The sequence below is a fragment of the Tyto alba genome, unplaced genomic scaffold (genome assembly GCF_018691265.1).
Source record: "Tyto alba isolate M040663 unplaced genomic scaffold, T.alba_DEE_v4.0 Super-Scaffold_7, whole genome shotgun sequence".
Lineage (NCBI taxonomy): Eukaryota > Metazoa > Chordata > Aves > Strigiformes > Tytonidae > Tyto > Tyto alba.
Window position 1 is genome coordinate 25,283,015 of NW_024881328.1, and position 22,276 is coordinate 25,305,290.

At 38.1% G+C, this 22,276-nt stretch overlaps 1 protein-coding gene across 8 annotated transcripts in view; it reads right to left on the reverse strand.

Moving 5' to 3' along the window:
- The window catches only part of LNPK (lunapark, ER junction formation factor), a 43,504-nt gene extending 25,540 nt beyond the window's left edge, over positions 1–17,964 (reverse strand). The window contains exons 1-6 of one of the 8 annotated variants that reach the window (XM_032989727.2): positions 17,868–17,964; positions 13,900–13,981; positions 12,208–12,249; positions 10,836–11,023; positions 7,512–7,570; positions 4,283–4,323 (exon numbers count right to left, since the gene is read on the reverse strand). In XM_032989727.2, the coding sequence (XP_032845618.2) occupies positions 4,283–4,323; positions 7,512–7,570; positions 10,836–11,023; positions 12,208–12,249; positions 13,900–13,926 (357 nt within the window). In that variant the 5' untranslated portion in view covers positions 13,927–13,981; positions 17,868–17,964. The other 7 variants (XM_032989723.2, XM_042784080.1, XM_032989724.2 and 4 more) reach the window with 7 other exon arrangements.
- Positions 17,965–22,276: the final 4,312 nt, after the last annotated feature.

Here is a 22,276-nt window from a genome sequence, read left to right on the forward strand (position 1 = left end):
CTTGGAACGAAGCACATCTTAATAAAGAAGCATGGTCATGTACCACATTCTCTCTTATGAATAATTGCATGGATGGCCTCCTTTCCAACTGGCAACCAAACAGAATTCCTGTGGCAAAGACATCAGTTGCCTATATTGAAAAGTAATACGAGTAATGTATTTTAAGCTTCTTGTAAATGCAATTTAGCAACTGGAAGTCTGAAGTATTGGCACAGTGCAAACTACTTATTTGCCATACTACCATGCAAGTTCTTAAATTGAATTACTTGGTATGTCAAACCCAACAATGGAGAGGTATTTCTTTATGTCCACACACACCCACTAGATTAATTTCAGCCTACCATGTAAGATACATCAGCACATATAGCAAAACTTTCTTTAAAATATGAAATAAATCATTTAAGCCATAATAATCAGGTGTACTCCAGGTAGATCCACGCGAACAGTAAAACAACCAAAGCAACTGCTTTGTATGAACGCTGCACGAAGGAAATCTCATTTGATCATTCATGAGTAAATATGATTAACTGTATTTTGAGTTTCTAATTGCACGTTTGCAGTAGCCTAGCATATACTGGGTAGACAAGACTACACTTATACAACAACCAGCTCCTAGTAGAGTTTTTGTCACATAACCTGATAAGGTTATCAAAATATCTATTTTTCTACACCTGGAAGGCTCAAGGTATAAAGCTCATTAAACAGTAGCTATTTTAAATAATATTTATATGCTGCGTTTTTTTTCCCCACTGTTAGCATATCTCCAAGGTGGCCTTGAAATCAGACTTTTTTTTCCTAGGAAAATTAACAGATGCAACTTTCTAAATTTTTACCTGAAACAGTTAGGAAGTCTGTCCAAGTCTAATATTACACTCAGCCTACTATAACAGAATAGCTGAGTAAACTTCAGCAAAGTTTAATTCTAACATTAGCAAAGTAATTACTATACTATCTTCACAATTCTGTCCTCGGGCTAAGAATTATCCCATCTTTAAGACTGCTCAGGTAAAGTCTCCACTAATTCCCATTTGTGGCAGCTTAATACATGTCCTGTGCCCTTGCTTTAATATGTTTAATCCTCTGAACTTGCTCATCTATACACATTCAGGCTTAATGGCTGACATCCTCATTAACTGAGAGCTCTAAAGCCAAAATTACAGCTACACAATCACAAACATAACCAGAGTATCCCTTACAATCAAGGGGAAAAAAAAGTTGTATCTTGAAGTAGTGTCTTAATTATAGCTAATGACCTTAATCCCTACCCCCAACCCATAAAGAAACATTCAAAAATAGCGCGGAGAGTTAGTTCTGCAGAAAATAAGTATTACACCAACTTTAACTCAAAGTACAGGATAGACAATATTAATGGGCATTTCTAGATGAAGTATCTATATTTGTGTTTGTCAGGTATTTTACCCACAGGAATATCCATGTGATTATGCCACCAAAGACTTTTGAACAGAACCGAAGTTCTATTGAGCAGCTCACTGGACAGCCATCAGGGCATTATATCTAGTAGATGAGGAGCTTACTCCATTACAGGTACCCTTCAGCACTTAAGTAATGTCACTAGGGAAAAGGTGGATCACATGCTAGTAAAACACAAGAACTGTAATATTTTTCAAAAGGACAATTGTCTTCAAGATTTCCCCAGCAATCGGGTAGTTGAGCTGCAATGAAGTGAGAAACCATAGCTGTTGTTGCAGGTTGACGGTACCTAGACAGCAATTTGCATTACAAATGAACAGGAAATAGATAATTTATCCCAGATACTTTGAGGATCACAATGTAAATATCTTAATAACTAATCCTATTTGCAAGCTCAGTAGCAAATCAGAATTCAACAGGGGGAAAAAAAAAATCCTCCCCCCTTCCCATTATTTTACTTAGTAAAGGTTTTTGGTTTGTTCTACTAAAAAGTAGATGTTGCTGCAGTTATTCATAGCCACAGACAGTCCTAAGAAACTTAATCCAAAACAAAACCAATTTTGAATTATTACCAGAACCAAATCTCTACAGAAAGCAATTTTTTTTATGAGTAGTTTTTTTCTAAAATACAAATTATATTCTGTCATTACCTGCATCCATTTTCAGCTCATTTCAACATGCTAAGTTTCATGTCTGATGATCTAATTTTAATGCTTAATTGAATATCTTTACATTATGATGAAAATTCCAAGTCAATCTTCTGAGTAAAAAATACCAACACCATGCTGATTGAAGAGGTTGCATTAGGTCTTCTGTTTCCGGTTCCTTGCTAGGAACCAGGCACCCACAAGATCAAGAGATAATCACAGACTTTTTATTCCCCTCAGATTGAAAAATAGCTGAGTTACAGGTTATTAAATTTCCCAGAACTTTTTCGCTAATACTATTTAGCAGTTTGTCTTTAATGATTAAAGTTTGACATGCATATATACTAATAGCAATTTATATTTCCAGATTTAAACTCTCCATAGTTACACTATAATTTCTACATTGTTCACAAAGTATTCATACAATAGTTGAATTTGTAACTACTGCCTGCTCTTCTGCAATATGTGGGATTTTTTCACATACGCAAAACACACATTTACATCCTTTTGAAATAGCAGCAAATCTCAAAGTAAAAAAACCTCCCCTTTATAAAACAGCTTTTTCCCCAACTAATCAATTCAATGCCTTGTCTCTGAAGAAGTGCTTCTCACACAAAAAAAAACCCTCAGCATTACTAGTTCTTCCAGAATAAAAAAATTAAGATTCTCATGATTACAGAAAAATAAATGTAAACTGAAATTCAGGCTTTAAAGACTCCGAAAGCTGCTGTGTTCTCCATTATGCTTTTTCTGTTCCAAGAACTTTATTTCCAAATCTACACAATGACTTTGTAAATTGCAGAGATTAGTTAATTTCAGTTAAGCAATTTTCATAAAATAAAATTAAAAACATAATTGTCATAGTCATTATTTCATTCTCTCAGAAAGCATAAGCCTACCCAACTTAAGGATACTTCCATTTAATAGATTCCTTAATATAAAGATTATCAGATATAAATATTAGTAAATCCTCTTTAACAAAGGACAATGACATAATTAGGCTACAGGTTATCATTTTTCTATCTACACTTCAAAAGTAATAAAAAAACCTGAGTGGAATATCAGTAAAATCTGTTTCCCCTGTAAAGGCCATACAGTACCAGATACTTACCTGACTCCTTTTTGGTAGCTTTATTGTGGGTTTTCTATTAATTTAGATACCATGGCAAAATCCAGAATGCATGAGGTGAACACTTTGGGAAACTCATCAACAATAAAGCCTCAGAATACAACTTTTGAAGGTTTTTTAGGGGGGGAGGAGGGGTTGTTTAGGGGTGAGACAGGGGGAGGTGTTTGGCTTTTGGTTGATTGGGGGTTTTTTGTGTTTTAGGGGGTGGAGGGTGTTAAGTTTTGCCTTACAAGGCAGAAGATGAAGCCAACAACATAAATAAACAGATAACATCCTTATGGAATGATTAAGTAGAGAAGAAACAGCTTGCAGTGTTACAAACTTCACAAGGAATTAAAGTTATCCAAGATTTGGAATCTTTACCTCAGTAAGACAAATTTAGGATGGTAAAGTGTTGATCCAGTTGAAGCAAAACCCTGGCATACACACCAGTTTTATACTGTTAACTCATCCACATAGCTCAAAATAGATGACCTCAAGATAACTGATAGAATTGATACACGATGAGATTAATTTTAGAGGAAAGAATGTAATAGAAGAAATATGCAGTACAAAAATAAGATTGAGAAGGATGCATTTAAGATATAAGCAATAATCTGTTACTTGATGAAAAAGTGAATCCAGACAAGATGGAAGTCCTTTTTGCTATTTATGAACAAGACATTAAGTGACAGAGTAACCATTAAAGATAAGTGCATTCTATGTTCTTAAACCAGTGCAACATCTAACTTTATTTATAATCCTAAAGTAAAACAAGTAGTCACCAACAAGTAGGTTAAGGCATACATTTTCATCTTCTTACACAACATAATCGCTTTAGATCTAGCAACACTAGAACAGTAGGTTTAAGTTACACTACAAAGAGACAATTTATTCTCATATGCAAGCTGTCCTTTGTAATTTTTGGGTAAGAAAAACCTTGTGTGGTACTATAAAATGTATGAAAACAGAGGAATGGTAATAGTTTTGTCTCCCTCTGCTCTTCATCTATATATTACAATCAAACTCAACCTGTAGAGACACAAAAACACTTTAGTGGACCACAACAACTAACTTTTCTTGAAGTTTTACTTACTATTTTTTTCTTTTGAGATTTTAAATCTTCCAGTGCATCATCTAAAAGAAGGACATCATACATTAGTTTTCAAATATAAATAAAAGTTTCAGCAGACTCTAAACATTGACTTCGCTCTGTGAGATCAGGAAAAATTATGCATTGACCACTACCAACTCTACAAAATTAGTAAACTTTGCGCAAAATAACTAAAGCTTTTATGTGAAAATAAATCATTTTAAATGTTGAAACAGCTTATAAATTATAGCCAGCTTATCACTTTACAGTTGTAACTATTTAAAAGTTTTATGTACCATTTCCTTATTAAGCAAACCAATTCTAGTCAGTGCCCTGCTTTGACCTATATTAAAACTGGTACAACAATGGACCAAATACACTTAATCTCAAGTCAAACTACAGAAAAAAGCTTGATGTCTAAGTATTAATGTATCTGAGTACCAGATTTGCTGGCTTCAGTATTTCACATAAGCCTCTTAACACATGCTAGTTTCAAATGCCAGGTCAATTCTGAGCTTCAAATCTCAATCTATTTCACCTTTTCAGTACTTCCAGATGACCGCCAAAATCTCAGTTTTATAAGAAAAGCTATTAGAAGGTCATTTTACTATTAAATGTTAAGAAACTGTTACAACTAGTAGGCACAGCATCTAACCTCTCTAAAAGGAAGGGAAAGGTCAAATACACATGGGATTTCCCTTTAAGTCAATGCTTGCAGCTTGACACTCATGGAAACTCTCAATAATAAACTATCACCTAATACAGATATTCTCTTGATAAATCTATTTTCTACTACCTCTTTCACAGCAAGAAGAGTTTAACACAAATCTTTAACTTTTTTCCCTTCCCAGTTCTATTATACACCAGCTTACTTCCTGTAAGATATAGCTACTTTTACCCTTTTTTTAGTTTTCAATAAAAGAAAAAGCTTCATGGAACTACAAGAAACAGAAGCAAAACCCAAATAAGTTAAATAAATATGCTATCCACACTTTTTAAAGTTACTTCAGGAACATTATTGTTACTTGAAATTAGGGAAACGTGTAATTGCTTTAACTTTTCCAGAATGTAGAAATCCATTTTGATAAACCACTTTATTAAAGGTACAACATAGTAGAACTGAGCATGTATATATTTGAAATCTTATACAATGAAAGGGTAACTACAGCAATCCCTTATTAGTTAAGACAAACAGGACATGGAATAAGACCATATTTAGCACTGGGCTGGACCACAGCAAATGGAGAATCCCAGAAATTGTGCATCTTCAAATTAATAAGGTACCTCCCTCCACGAAATTTTACATTTGTATTAGAACACAGCCTTTCATGTAGCTCTACACAGATTAACACCTTGAAATGCACTGCAGTGCGGTATGATATCAGGCAGCCGAACAAACAGCACAATACAGACAGCTGTTAACAGTTAATGAAACAAAAGCTGCTTTGGTACAGAAATGCCTTGAACATCTTCAATCTTAGCCTCCCACAAAAGCAGTACAATCAGTTTACAGTCTGGGCATTTGTTTCTGATCACTTTACCTCCCATGTTCAAAAGAATCTCAGGAAATACCTGCCCCTTCAAATGTAGCCAAATGGCAATTACTGCAAAGTACTCTCAAGAAACCAATCTATCTCATCTTAATTAAATGTACAGAAAAGAATTCATACTAGAGAAGTCAATACCTTCAAGATACCTCATTTATTTTCTCCACACATTGGGACAGATCAGCCTAAATCTTCCTCAACAGTTGTTTGCCTGATCAGTCTTAAAAACTGAAATTCCATAATCTCTCTACATCACCTTTCCTAGTGTCTCACTAGGAATTTTCATCATTCAAAGCATGGTTCCCAAAATGGATGTATGCTGGTTATCCAGCTGAATAATGAAAATATAGATGAAATAATCATCTCCAGTGACTCAATGTGTTACATTAACTTATCCCAGAATAACAGTTTAGCTTTGAGTTACTCAGCTGGCATTTTGCTCTCTCAGCTACGTTTTCTCCTGCTTTTCTGCTGTAACTCTTACACTGCACATCTGATTTCTCTTTTCCAAATACAGGACTTGTATCTTTGAGGTAGAACATTTCTACCTGATCTCTGGAACAATGGAGAAATAATTCCTTTTGGCATGTTCTAACATCTACTAAAACCCTTTATACACAGGTTCAACAAAAGCACTAGTCTTGCTTGTATGCTGAAAACATCAATAAAAACATTTAAGCAAACTAGAAAAACATACATACTTTTTTTTCTTATCCAGACATGAAATGCAAATATATATTTGCCCTAGAAATGAATCATACAGCACCACAGAATATATGGACAATTTTATTTCTACATAAAAATGTATGTCCTATGCTTGCATATCAAATGCAAACATTAAGTTTAAGAAAAATTCCAAAAGGGATGTTTAACTCTTAAGCTGTCACAAATTAAATACATCATGCTGTTTTCCAAGTCATAAAACACAGTGCAACATCGAGGTTTTCCTGTATTACTGCTCACATCACCATGAGATATTGTTAGAGGCTGGACTGCTTTCAAAGAAAGTCTCAAATGAATTCTAACTACTGCAGACAAGTGCAACAGATGCAGTTTTCGAATTTTGTGTTAGAATGAATCTGCATGTTAACAACTTTTTTTATACATATTTGTACATCTACATTATTTTTTGTTTCGTTACATGACTCCCCATTTTCCTTAGCTCTCAAAACAGCACATACACACCTGCTTATCCCTTTTCCACTCAGGAAAACATAAGCATGCTTTGGAGAATTTGAGAGAGAAAAGATACCTTGACAAACACATCTGCTATAAATCTCTTATCTTGTATGTAAATATAACAGATTAAGACTGCTGGAATACTTGCAAGATGCAAGCATTAAGGGAACTACTACTGTTGTTTACATTCCCTTCCCCTCACTCCTACTTCTACACTGCATTCTATTCCAGTACACTTTGAAGCATGCAAAGACAGGAGAAGGTTACCACAATTTTGGAAGTGAAGTGAAAGATTAAGCAGTTTCCTTCCCATTCTTTCAAGAATTACCTGTTAGAAACAATAGTTTAGCTAATGCTACTCATTTCAGCATAAATCAAAAGGCTATTCTTCTCTTCCTGGAAGCCAAATTATCCAAAACTTTTACATTTTCACAGCAAGCATCATTCCCAACTAGTTCCATATTCTAAAAAAAAAAAAAAAAAAAAAGACAGAAAAAAATACTTACTATTCCTTTCTGTCCTTTTGGAAAAGAAAAAAATGAGCAGTGTTCTTATAAACCAGATTCTTTAAAACAGAAAGAAGAATTATATTAATTAAAATATATTACAGTAACAATTTCTGAAGTCATTTAGCAAGCAGAAGACTTAACAGATGAGATTTAACTTTGCAAATACAAAGAATAGAAATCTTCAAACAATATTTATACAGAAAACTAAAAATTAAATTAGTACCTTGTCAACAAGACATCAACAATGATCTAAAAATCCTCCCATTAAAATTTAACCAAGTATTACTATAGGTAGAAATACTAAGGAAACAGCAGCAAGTAACATTGCTCGCTAAAATGTTCAATGCGAACTTTTTAAAATCAGAGTATGTGCAGCTAGCTGAAAATTACTTAGTCATCACTTCTTATTTGATAGATTTATGATGTATGTTATCCAGAAAACCAAGCTTACCAGCTAAGGCCCAAAATTAAGACCCGGGAGATTTGTGAGAAGAATTCAATACCAGTGAAAGCCCTGAGATACAGCTCTCCCAAGCAGAGTTAACTGACCTGACTCCTGGAGATTTTACGGAGCTCTGAATCCACTCAGTTTCTGCAGGGTTTCAGCTGACTTAGCTCAAACAATGGAGCAGTTCATCTGTGCTCAAGATAAACTGATCTATGAGCACTTTACATTTGAAAGGTCTCTCTGCAATCATCAGGAGGGACTTCATTTGTTTTAAAGCTTAGAATTGCTTATAATTATTAAATTGACACTTTTCCTGGCAAGTTATTTGACCTAAACCAAAGGGCAAATCTCACACTTCAAGCCCTTCCAAGCATTTTATCCAAAACTGTCCTAGTGCCAAGTACTGTATAATAAAGTGGTAATGTTTCATTTAAGAAAAACATATTCTTAAAGGCTAGAAAGGTTCTCTGAATAGCAGCTAGTGTAAGAAAGCAGGTAAAAGGCTGTAAGATTTCAAATAGAGTTTCGACTTATAAAAAAATCTTGCATTTACATAATGGCTGCCCAGTTTAAAATGCTTTCAAGTATTGAAAACACAATCTGACTTAGGTTAGTTCAACAAGACAACTGGAATGCCAGAGTAACCTAACCAAGGTCAGAGAAACAGAGAAAGAAGTTTATTCCACGTTCAAAGGTTTGCTGTAATAACTTCTCTAAAAATACAGATGACTTTGCCTGCTTACACAATCCAAGATGTCTCTCTTCATAAAGTATCAAAAGAAATAATTATTTAAGGCAATTCAAACCCTGCAAGACTACGTTACAGAACCAAAAGCATTATTTCTTTTTTACTGTATACTTAATAAAAAGTCTTCTACCTAAAGCTGTATTCTAAGCTAATAGACATATGGTAGGACTTCAAGAAATAAAATCATTTCCTCTTTAAAAGCTTTAAGGTGAAAGTTTAATAGCAGACCATTTCAGACCAACTATACAAAATAAAAACATATTTCTCTGAAAATCAGAACATGCAAGATGAAACAGTACTTAATACAAATGAAAAACATTTCAAGAGCAGCATCCTTCTAACATGCTAATATATTTCTTCAACTTTTCAGATATTTCAATATACATTTAATATTAATGACGTTATATATTCCTAGAACTTAACTCACTCTACCAGCATCAGTAACTTGCTGAGACCCTGAGGGAATGACCTAAGGCACAAATAAGTTGGTGACTGACTGCAAGCTGGAAAAGGCAGACATATTCCAGCTTGATTAGGGCTGAAAAATCTCTAGAGCTACTACAGGGTGGCACCAGGCATTCAGCATGGAGTCACCTCTTGACCGAGAACAAAGACAAGCTGGCAGTTGCTTGCCATTCATATCTGCCAAAAAAAGCTGAAGGGGAATAGCTTAAGGGAAAAATCAGATAAACAGTTGCAAGTCATAAAACAACAACAGTGTAATTCTAAATGTTAGTAAACTGATATCCAATTCAGAATTTTATAGAAACCCACCTTAAAAAAGACAAGAATTGGAGGATAAACTAGAGAATAAAAATCCTATGTGAAAATTCACACCACAGCACTAGAAACCATCACCTTCAGTAATAAAAGTTTTCATTTCTACACTAATCCTAATACACCTAAGTGAAAGGAGGCTGGTAATACTACTACTTCTACAAGCCTTCCCTGTTTGCATGATCAAGCCTTGCATGCTAACGGAGACTTTCAAATCCTGGTCCTTAAGAACAAAATCAATGCATATTGTTGCCAACGATTAATTTGATCTTTAATTCCTATATTAATCTGTTCTAGTCGAGCTATTGCTGCCCAAGTATCTTCTCCACAAGATTCCATAACAGCAGCATATTAGTCATTATGCATAACAGTATAATGTACAAAAAGGATCTTCAAGTATTTTTTTTGCACCTTATGTTATGCTGACCCACACTAAACAAACTTGTAAAGCCTTAAATATTTACATTTGACTTTGCCTTTGAAATCTAAAGCTAGGGCACTAACTAGTCATGTTTTCATACAAAGATGCTGTACAAATACAGACAGTTTTTATGATGTTCATTTCAGCAAATTAATAAATGCACTGTGCTCCCCATCAGTAGAAAAGATGCTCAGTAAGCCACTTCTCCTCCACAATGGCTTGTTAGAAAACAAAAGCCAGTTGTGAGGATGAGCAGCCAATTAGATCAGTAGACCAAAAAAGTAGACAATACCTTGCTCCTACTCACATCCAATGATGTGAGGATATTTTTCTGGCTGAAGAAAACAGTCAATAATTTTCCAGAACAACAGCTAATTATGTAAAATGTCCTCAACATATTTAGGTTGATGACCTTTCAAGTCACTTCTGCATTAACAGTCACCTAATATGTAAAAGTTTCTCCATTCATTCTTGAATTTTTTTTTTTCCCCAATTTTATACATTGCATTTTACATACAGGCAACATAGCTTAGGTCACTTTCATGTAACTGGTGTTACTTTTCCAAATAGTAATATAAATAAAACCCAAGATAATGTTCTTCTGCTTATATTACATTAACTTGCAGCTGTTCAGATACACATCTCCCTCTAGCCGAAGTATAATTTTGATAAGCCAAGTAAGTGTAGACTAACATCTTTTGATGGTAAGACCTAGTTCCACACTAAACCCAGACCCATGAGAGACACTTCCCTCAAAGAAAGTATCTGCCTAACTACTTGGATTTATTTTAAAAGAAAAAAATTCAGCAAGTTATGACAACTCAAGGATTGTCAAAAGCAAACCCAAACCCCTGCTGAGATGTATTTTCCATCTCCTTTTATCAAAGAGACAGCAGTTCGGGGAAAAAAAAGGGCGTATTTACTCACATCAATGGAAATGCAAAAAATGGAAGTGTCATAATCAACCTTGCTGTCCATTCATCAGGAAGACACCAGAAATATACAATTAAGCAGGTGATAAGGTAAAGAAGTGAAGAGTAGAGAAGCAGCCTTCCAACCCATAGTTTCTGTAGCCTCTGATTTTTTTCTCTAAATTCTTCTAATGTCTGTATTTCCTGTAAATAAATAGGGTTTAACCTTATTAGTGAAATTAATAAGTGGTTTTACTACACTGCCTTTAAGTGTTTGCTAAAATTAACCATATCAATTTGATACTTTATTAGAAAAGTCAAGCAGTTTTTTGATAAATGACAATATCTGCTGAAAGTTTTCATAGCAAAAATACATCACACTATTAAGGTTATGATATGGGACACTTGCACTGTATAAGCAGTAACACAGCTATTGGGAAGAAATATTACAAATAAGCACTTTTTCCTGTTCATAATGCATTAGTATATTTGCAACAAGTGGGAAAAGCTAGTGTTTTATGAATAGCAGTCTTTACAACCACATAAATCACCAGCAACCATACTTCACATCCTAAAACTTTCATCAGACACCTGTGGAATTTCAAACACTTCTAGTACTTTTCTACTAACATGGGAAATTGATGAAAGCTCTCCATCATTTCACATGTTTTAATTTCAGTATTTTCCTCATATTAGGAGTGAAATCCTGAATATCTGAATGATGCTTTGGGCACATTAATAAGCGATCAAGCAATGCTCTGCTATGTTATCATTTTGACTGCATTTCAGGTGACAACACAAATACTCAGACTTTCATTAAAAGGAAAACAAAAAAATATCAACAGCATATTTCAAAACTGTTAATTTCCCCATAGAGTACAGACATCTGTCACAAACACTGGCTAAAAATCACAATTGATTACTGAACCATCTATGCAGTTATTCTGCCCCGACCTTACTTACTACCACTACAGTTACAACTCCTATGCTTAAAAACATACATTGAAGCTTTTCTAATGAGCCTGATGAATGGAACTTTGCATTAGGGACATTTTCCATTACATGGAAGTTTAAACATTAGTTATAATTAAATTGTGCAATCAAGCCAACTTCACATTCATTTCTATTTCAAGCTCTCTAAATAAATATTTAAACTGTAGTTTCTCAGTATTATACAGTATGGGGTTTTTTTAAATGACTAATAGTAAGGGGGGAAAAAAGGTAGCAATCTCTCAAACTCAAAATCTCTAGTACATCCAACTAGAATAATCAAAAATTTTAATTCCATTACAGTATTTTACCTAATGTGAAAGAAAAAACATGGCCAGCAAAAAGTATTCATTTTTCTAAATAGAAATTAAACAAAACACCAAAAAGCAAATACATACCTTATCAATTTTTTCTAATACTTCTACAGTGGAAGGCTTTGCCTGCTTACAAGGGAAAGAACAAAGAGGTAATCTCACTAAAAAAAGTCATTATTTTGAAGATTACTGTACATTAAGTTTTCTAACAAGATGACATTCATAATAGATTAATATATTATCTATTTTACATAAAGGTAAGAAATTTTCCTACTTTAATAGTGACAAACAGAAGGGACCGTAATGAATCACTATTTTACAGTTGGTATTTCTATTAACTGGACACTCCTCTCCCACACCACAAAAGATGAAAACCTATAAACATGTACAACAGTGGATGCATGGGTGTGAAATAAAACAAGGAGAGAATCGACAAGTGGAGGGAATAGGCAAAACAAACAGAATATATACAGGAAGCCCTAAACTGAGAACCTAAGCTTTTTATTACTATCCGTTCCACACAAAGACACATGCTCTAAATAAATTATAAGCAACTGCAAATAAGTGTTATCACCTCCAGTAAAATTCCCCTTAGGAGTAATTCTGAATCCACCTTCTAGGAATTTCTTAATGTCTGAGAAGTATAAAGTCACCATCTTCCCCCACCCTTCAGGCCACAAATTCCAAAACCATAGCCCACACTGCATCACCATGAAAGTGAATTTCCTTCTATTACACAAAACTGACATTTCACCTAAACTTTTACCTTTAAAGGAGTTTTGTATATGAGGCTCTGAAACCAATCGATAATATGTAAATGCAAACCTAGATTCAAACAACTTGTACCTGCCAGGAAAGCAACCAAAAACCTCATGCTTCTTCCTCATAAACTCAGTATACCATTCAATAATATACAAGCCAATAAAAACAGGAAGAAAGACCTCATAGAATCATAGAATGATTTGGGTTGGAAGGTACCTTAAAGATCATCCAGTTCCATCCCCCCTGCCATGGGCAGGGACACCTTCCACCAGACCAGGCTGCTCAAAGCCCCGTCCAACCTGGCCCTGAGCCCTTCCAGGGAGGGAGCAGCCACAGCTGATCTGGGCACCCTGTGCCAGGGTCTCACCACCCTCAGAGGAAAGAATTTATTCCTTATAGCTAACCTGAATCTACCCTCTTTCAGTTTAAAACTCTTACCCCTCATCCTATCCTTAACACCCCCTGATAAAAGAGTCCCTCCCCATCTTTCCTGCAGGCCCCCTTTAAGGACCAGAAGGCCACTATAAGGTCTCCCTGGAGCCCTCTCTTCTCCAGGCTAATATAGGTTTAACTGACTTTCATAGGTGTAAGTAGCTACCAAGATATTGAGACACAGAATAATATTCTGAATGTATCCATTTTGACCCAAAGTAACCAAACCAGTCTTTCAAGTCACATATGCTGCTATATCTATCCCAATGAAGCACCCCAAAACTATTTAGATTTACAGGAAGAGTTAAAACTGTTTTTACAAGTTAACCAAACCAGTGCCAGGCCTGGTACTGCAACGGAAGTAAAGGACAGCCACACAGTTTCACAGTTTAGGGATTTGGCTGAGAGTATTTTTGGTCATTATGTCTCACTATTGGTCTTTTAAGTGACATATTAGTGGAAAAAGTTTAGCACTAACATTCAGCCACCATTAACAGTCAACCAACAGGTATTAAAAAACATGTCCTGCATACTCTCACCCTCTAGAGTAAGATTATTATGTTGTTACACAATTTTACTTACCCGCCATCTTGATATTAATCCACCCATCTTCTATTATGGACAAATGTTGGCAGAGCTATCAATCTTCTACAGGAATTCACAGCTAGAAGTGAAGCATTAGGCACTTAGGAGCAATCTAACAGCATAGTCCACGATTCACAAGTTTATTCCAATATCTAAAGGAATCAAAGTATCACATAAGGCCATTGCCTAGTTATGTACCTATACATTACTTTTAAATCTAGTCTTCTGTTCTATAGGCCATCTTTTAAGTCAGTTGATCAGCCCTGATGTAGCCAAACTTATTTTCACTTTGGAAATATTTAACCAGAGGGGAGTCCTCAAAAATAGAGGCACAAAATAACTAATAACTGCCCTGCCAGCAAAATGCTCCAGCGGAAAACAATTTTTTAAATTTATTATTACCCAAGATTATTCAAGAAACTTATTTCCAATTATTTCCTCTGCTGCTCATAAGCAACTCTTAATATTCCTTTTCAGTTGTCATTCCAGGCATTCAGCATTACTATCCATGAACTATTACTATTCATGAAAAAGTTCATCTCCAGTGAATCTACTTCCTTTTCATGCTCTCATCAACAAGAACGCATTGGATAGCACCATTGTTCTTCCTTTGTATGATCAGGTTTAAGTTCAAATAAACCATTTCAAAGAGATTTCACTTGCTCTAGGAAAGCATTACGTTGGGAGGTCTTCCCTGCACACAACGCACAGTGCAGTCATTGGCACATCAAATGGCCCTAAAGCAACTCCAAAGGTGAAAAAGTAGCTTCACCTCACCCTACACAAACCTACAACGCACAAACAGTACTAATTTGATGACCTGGGTCTAGGTTCATAAAAAAAAAAAAGCATAGCAACTTTCCATCAGCAGGTAGTTGGAATCAGTTGACTTTGAACCTTAGGATGGCAGAACTTCTCTCCAGTCAATTTACAAGTTTTTACCCAGAGATCAAAAAGTGATCAGTTTATAGCAACCCCAACAGTAAACTAAAGCTCAACCCCAATTAGGGCTCAAAGGATTTAAACAGTAAGACTTATTAAAACAAAGCACTGGTCCACTTAGGCAGAAATATCAGTGATTATTATCTTATTAGGTTACCTTTGGCCAAACATTGAGAAATAAATAAACCTAATGTCAATCCAAATTTGTTGCCAAATTGTCTGAGGCTGTCAAAACAAATTAACATAGTACAGGATACACATTGCTCACTAGCACAAATGCTACTGTAGCATGGTAAACTCTTCACCTTTTAAGAAAGCCAAGAACTCCAGAACCCAGAACTATAGGCACTATGATTTCAAAAAGCAATCCTTAAAGATAAGGAAATCAGTATTTGAAATGCTGCCAAAATGAAGCTAGAACAGATGGACAAATTAGCTCTGCTGCTGCCAAATTACTAGCACAAAGGGGGAAGCTACAGAAAAAGCACAATTACCCCTTGGACTCGTGAATAAATTCTCAAAATAATCACTACTACAGCAACTCACCTCAGTAAAATAGCACCAATATTTTCATTTTTCAATAACGCAATCTAACACTGAGAATTTGATTCAATTGTCACTTTGCAGTTACAGGCAAGCTTTTACATGACAGGTATTGCAGTAGATCTGAGCAGACACTTTCTCTGCAAATATTTCTAGACAGATAGTATCTTTATTGCAAAAAAATACAAAAACTATGTCAAATAGCCAATCAAGAAGTTTGCAAACTTAGCACACGGTCCCCAAATCTACTCTGCTTCCCTAGCATTGTCACTGCTCTTAGGAGCAACAGTAGCTCTCAGTTGTGGAGATGCTCATGCAGTCTTTTCATATGCCATTTTCCTTCAGGTCATAGTTTGGGAACCTCTGCAGTAGAAGCGTTAGAGGATTTTTTGGCACAGGTTATCCATGAGCCATTGGTGACACCAACCTTTGTCAATTACACATTCACAGTGCTATCTCTACATATGTTTTATAAAATATCTGGCAAATACCTGGAAGAGAAACAGGTTTGACAAGTGTCACCGTGCACATAATTTTACATGAACTACGATGCTGACAGGCTTTACATATGCTGCTCTGCAAGTCAGTAATACCACCAAAACCCTTCTCCAAAGAGGTATTAAGGGATTAGGGCCACTAGATTCACATTTACCATTTAGTCACCAAATCCTTAGTTAGGAGATAGAGAATTTTCTATGGTTTCCATGAAGTCCCTCAGCTGTTTTCCTTCCCTCCTTCTCTTCTTTTTGACATGACAACACAAATGGTCTTCAACTGCTTCAAACTCTCCTTGTTCCTCCTCACCTGCCAGTCCACATACCTACCACTAATATCCTGCTGTTCAAGGTAAGAGTCCTCTTTCCACAAGTCTCCTTCCCTCCCATGCTCTAAGCATCAAGATACTGTACAGTACTTTTTCCTGCTGAAGACTGTATTTCTTTAGCACAGACCTTTCCTTTCCACTCACTGAACACTGCTGAAATGGGACTCGATTCCACATTATCACTAATTTTATAGACAAATAAGATAGCTGCAACATTTCCTTGTGCTAGGCTTAAAAGAGACAAGTGTTAAAACACACTTAATGTAGAAGCTTAAGAAAACACTACTACCAATTTTATAACCCAACTCTCCAAAAAAAAATATTAATTTCCTGATAGCATCTCATCTACTCCAAAAATACGCAATTAAATTAGTAAAAAGAAAAGCAAAAGTGTCATGGTAAAAGAACAGAAGTTTCTCTTTGAAAGAGGGATGAATCATGCACAATTACAGAAGTCATCTACCAACCTATTCATCCAGATGGGAAAAACAGTTTGATGACCTCATCACACTCTATCAAGTCAGTCCCAAATTTCTTCAACCCTGTTGTTGATATTTTAAGAATAAAAGCTCTCCAGAAAACTCAAAGTCTCCAAAATAAATTTCAATAACTGACATGCTGAAATCCAAAATGAAGTAACATCAAGACAAGTCATATTAAAAGAAAAAAGTAAGTTCAAAACTTGAAATCAAGGCTTTCCATATAGACATATAGACCCTTCCCTCAAAAGGAAGAATGATCTTTAAATGAGGGGGTTTGTAAACTTAGTGGTTTCATTTTATGTAAATATTTTCAGATATTTACCATTACAAAGAGTACAAGTTCTACCTTTCAAATTGAATCTCCAGTTCTGCTCATGAAGTTTCCACACAAAATTCAGTGATCTCAGAAACTTCCACCGTGACCATAAAAAGTTCCTCCAGCTATGAGCGCCACGGACAAGGAAAGAAGCAAAACAACACCAGAAGCATCACCCACCTCCTACTGCTAGCCTGTCCTAGCACTCTCAGTTGAAGCAAAATACTGAATCTACTTCAAGTTCAATTTAATTTTCTGCTGTTTCTGTTCAGAAGCATCCTATGGAGGTCCTCTCCCTTGCAAAGCCCTGATTAAAAAGGCAAAACAGTTCCCACACGGAGACTCCAAAGCGACGGAGCAAGGAGTGGGTGGGTCAGGCGCTTTTTTTGAAGCCCAGCCTTGTTTTGAAGCATGCGAGAGCAACCGCCAGCCCGGGAAGCGAGCCCGAGGGCCGGTCGGCGGGGAGGCCGCGGCCGAGCTCGGCCTCGGCTCCCGCCACCAGCCCCTCGGCAACCGCCCCGCCTCCGCAGCGGCCCCGCTTCCGGGGAGCGGGAGGGCGGGCGGGGAAGACGCCCACCGCCTCCTCCCCACACCGCTCGGCCTCCTCTCCCGAGGCTGCGCCCCGGCCCGCCGCCGCCCCGCGCCCCAGCAACCGCCCGGCTGCCCGCGGCGAGGCGGGAGAGAGCGGCCGCCCGCCCTGCTCCGTCTCAGCCCCCGGGGACGCGGGGCCCGAGACGGGTCACGGGCAGAGCCGAGCAGCCCCTCTCGCGGCAGAGCCAGGCCCCACCGCGGAGCCGCTCAGGGCTGGGCTGGGCTGGGCTGTGCTGGGCCGGGCCGCTCCTCCCCCGACAGCGCGTACCTGCCGCGGCCCGGGCCGCGCATACCGCCGCCGCCGCCCGCGGGAGGAGGGGCCCAGCCGCCCGGGCGACGCTCCCATCAGGCCCCGCGCGGCCCCGGCAGCCAATCAGCGCCTACTCGCCGCGGGGCGCGCTGGCACGGGGGCGGGGCCGGGCTGCTGCGCGGGGCGGGGGCGGTGGCGGTGGCGGCGGCAGCGGGGCCGGGTCCGAGTCCGGGCAGCCCCGGGCCGGGTCCGGTCCGTGTGGTAGTTCCCAGCTGCCCCGCGCAGCCCAGCGCGGTACCCCGGCGGGGCTGCGCTGAGCCAAGTCGAAACGTGCGGGTGTCAGAGGCGGTCCCCGCCGGCGGGGCTGGCGAGCCCGAGCCCGTCTTCCTGCGGCCCTCTCTAATGCCTACGTACAGAAAAAAAAGTGATTTAACACTAAAACCTGGGAACGCGGGGGTCAGCCTGTCGCGTACAGGTTTGCAGCGGCCTCCTGACACCCGCGTCCAACCCCCGCCGGCGGGGCGGGCCCGGGGACGGGAGCGCTTTCCCCGCGGCGGGCGCTGGAGCCGCCTCAGGGCCGCGGCAGGTGTCTCTCACTTTGTTTGGAGAGAAGCAGCACTGCACGTCTTTCGTTTATATCGCTGCAATAACGGTGCCCTCTCTCTTGGTGCTCTACTCTGTTCTCTTAGGTGGTGTCTCTTCTTGGCCGACACCTGTCATCGCCTGTGCCGTGCCGAGAGGACTGAGCAAGAGAGAATGCTTCCTCTGGTTGCACAGTCTCTCACAAAGGGCTTCAGCGCCCTGCTCAGAAGATTTACCGCTGCGGCTACACAACTGGGAGCACGTGCACAGATGTGGAAGCAAGTCCTTCAGAGAGCCCTGGAGTGGAAATTCCTATGCGGAAGCTGTATACCTTCAGCTGCCCCTGCATTGTTGAACCTCTATGTAGCAATGCATCATAACACAGCCTTTAAATGTTGGGGTTTTTCCAACCGTGGTGGGTTGACCCTGGCCAGCAGGTAAACACCCACCCAGCCTGCTGCTCACTGCCCCCTCAGCAGGGTGGGGGAGGGACTAGGAAGAGTAAAGGGAAGAAAGCCTGTGGATTGGTTTAAAAGAGAATTTAGTAAGTGAAAGAAAGAAAAAAAGTGATGCAAGGGAAATAACTCACCACCTCCCACAAGCAGACAGATGCCCAGCCAGTCTTTGAGCAACTGGCTCCCTTGGAAGACAAAACTCCCTACCTTCTTATTCTGCTACTACAGTTTTATTGCTGAGCCTGATGTTATATGCTATGGAATATCCCTTTGGCCAGTTTGGGTCTTTCTGTCCTGGCTGTTTCCCATCCCAACTTCTTGCCCACCCCCAGCCTACTCACTAAGGGAGCATGAAAATGAGAAAGCCTTGGCACTCTGCAAGTATTGTTCAGCAATGGTCAAAACATTGCTGTTACCAGCGCTGGTTTCGTCGCAGAATCTGAAACGCAGCAGCAGATGGGCTGCTATGAAGAAAACAAACTCCATCCCACCCTGACCCAGTGCATCAATTTTTAAAAAGAATTCAAATCCAAACAGAATAGGCAACGCTTTTAGGTCTAGCATAGTATCCACTTAAAATAAACTCAAATAATGATGCCATATTTAAAGGCTTTTTCAAATGCTGCAGCCAATACCAGCATCTCCAAGAAGATTCTCCCTTTTTTTTTTCCAAATTTGTCATAAACATTTTCAAGTCACCTCAAAATTCAGCCCTGATTCAGGGTTGAATGAGGAATGTGAGGGAGATCCCAGACTCTTCTTCTGTCCTTGGGCCCTGTTGCAGAACCAGCTTTTATGCAGGCCTCCTCCATGAAGTTCTAATCACTGCTGTACAATTATGAATCTATCTAACTGGTAGTTTTTAAAAAGTATCATTATCTACCATTATTGAACTTTATGTGCAGAGAAGTCTTTCAGCTATATGATGTTATATGATAGCATGCAGCTAGCTGTTTACTTCAGAGCCAAGATCTACTTAAAGGAAGATATTATGCCCATGTATCTGGTTAGGCTGGTAAAATTGAGTATAAAACCATAATTTCAAATCAGTCACCTTAAAATTTTTATTAATCTGGTTCAAAACTGCCCCCTTTAAAACTCTAAATAAATTATCTTCAAAATCCTTCATTATCACTGGGATTGGTATTTAACTTCATTCTGTATAACCACTCTAACAGTAGAGTATGTCTTCAAAATTTTCACCAGCATCATAAATAGCATTTAGCACTTTCAGTCCCTCTATATGCTGAACACTGAACAATCAGTAATAAACTTCTTATAAAATGTTTTGGTCTCACACACACCTTAAGACTGTTTCTCCTTCAAAAAGAGTTTTCCCATGATAACATTTGTAACACTCATATATGTTATCAATATATGTAGCTTAGTAGTCCAATTTCTTTTTCTAAATAAATATATGGGTCTGTACATCCTTAGGAAAATGCTATCTGGTTAAAAGAAGCTTAGTGTTGCTAATTTGTGTTTACTTGAGGTTTTTTATTTAGGCTTCCAAAGTATGTTCCACATTCTCTTAAAGCAGACCCTTCTGGACTTCTCTGGCTGGTGAGGCCATGTAGTTTAACTCACTTTTAGATGCTGAAACAGAACCATTGTTTACATTGCAGAGATGTGATTGCAGCAAATAAAGGTACATAGATAGCTTTAAGATCACACACTCCACTACCCATACCACTCTTGACTGTAGTCTGCGTGTACTGCCACCTCACCAGTTTTTTCACTACACTTTGGGAATTAGGTGGTGCTGTGTGCTGCATTGCTCAGACCGAAAGAGGGGACTGTGCCCCAGTTGCGCTGCTCCTGTTAGCAGCTCTGCCCTCATTGCCATACACCACAGGGGATTCCTCAAGAGCACAGCTTTGCTTCAGGCCACTTCCTCGTGGGCATCTTGGTGATTAAAGCAAGCCTGAGCTGTTAGGGACACAGTCCAAGCAGTCCTCACTACGGCTCTGCTCTCCAGCTGCAAAGCTACTCTACCACCACTGGAGGAATGGAGTTTGTGTCGTTTTTTGGGGTTGCTGCAGCGTCTTTTCATCCCATCCTCAGCTGAACATACCGCAACCAGTGGTGTTAGTGTAAGCCAAAACTGAATTGAGCCAATGATGGATCGTGTGTCTCAAGGCCTGGACTTTGTTTCCTCTGCATCTTGAACAGAACAAGTACATGCTGGCCTTTGATAAATGACAAATACATAGTAATTAACACACATTTGTGAATGTCAGCTTTGGTCAAAAAAAAAAATTAGAATATATTTGATAAAGTAATATAGGAACATTTTATTTTTTACCAATGCAATAAAATACATATGTAATTAATAACTTCCTTGTGTGGGCATACCTGTAGTAAAAGTTGCATTGAACCTGCACTTTACTGACATGACTGATTGTGATGACTCCAGACTATTTTCTTGTCTTGTTTTGTTACAGGTGTCAGTTAGGACTGAGACTGGGAAAAGAGCTAGAGAAAAAATTTCAGATTACAAGGGACTGGTAGAGCCCTTGTAGAGGGAACTGATGAGCTAGAAAGAGTTGAGGCCTGAAGCCACAAGACAGATATAAATTGGAAGCTGCAGAAAAAAGACTTAAATATGGATTAGCCAAATAAATTGTGCTTAATTCATGACATTTGAATAATTTCAGAGAATATAAAAAAGGTAGCACGCCCTAGGTGGAGCGACCTCAGTGACGTATTTTGGCAAGATGTGCTTTCAAAATGCTCTTTGCAAAAACAACAGTGAGGAAGATATTGTAGCTTGGATTTAATTCTTTATATGTAATAGTATATGCTTCTTTTGATGTTCTATTCCAGCTGTAATATTTGGAGTGTCAGATGTCTGTATTCTTACAGTTGCCACTAATTCCTTGAGCTTTTTGGTATTTTGTCATGTAGGCACTTGAATGCTCCAGCACTTTCATTAAGTCCTTTGACTCTTCCTGATAAATTATCACCTCAAAAAGAAATATAGAATACATCACGTCAGAAGATACCATTTCAAGTGAATGGCTCATATAAAAATCTTTTAACAGTTGCATGCAATCATCAGAAAAAGCCAAGATCAAATTTTCCATTCCATAAAATACTCTTGTTGTGATTAAGACCTTTGCTTTTGATTAATAATAATCATTATTACTAACAATACCATTTTTACTATTACTTATTATTGCAACCTCAATTGCCATTGTTATCACTGTCACTGTTGCTGTTACTGTTGCTATTGCTATATTGCTATATTTCTATTGCTGTTACTAATTATTACAATTGTTACTATTATTATTACTATTATTACTTTGATGATTATTGGCAAAAAAGTAAACATTTTAATGCTTTGAATAAAAAAAAAAAATCTTAGTGTCTTAAACCTCTTCGTTGATA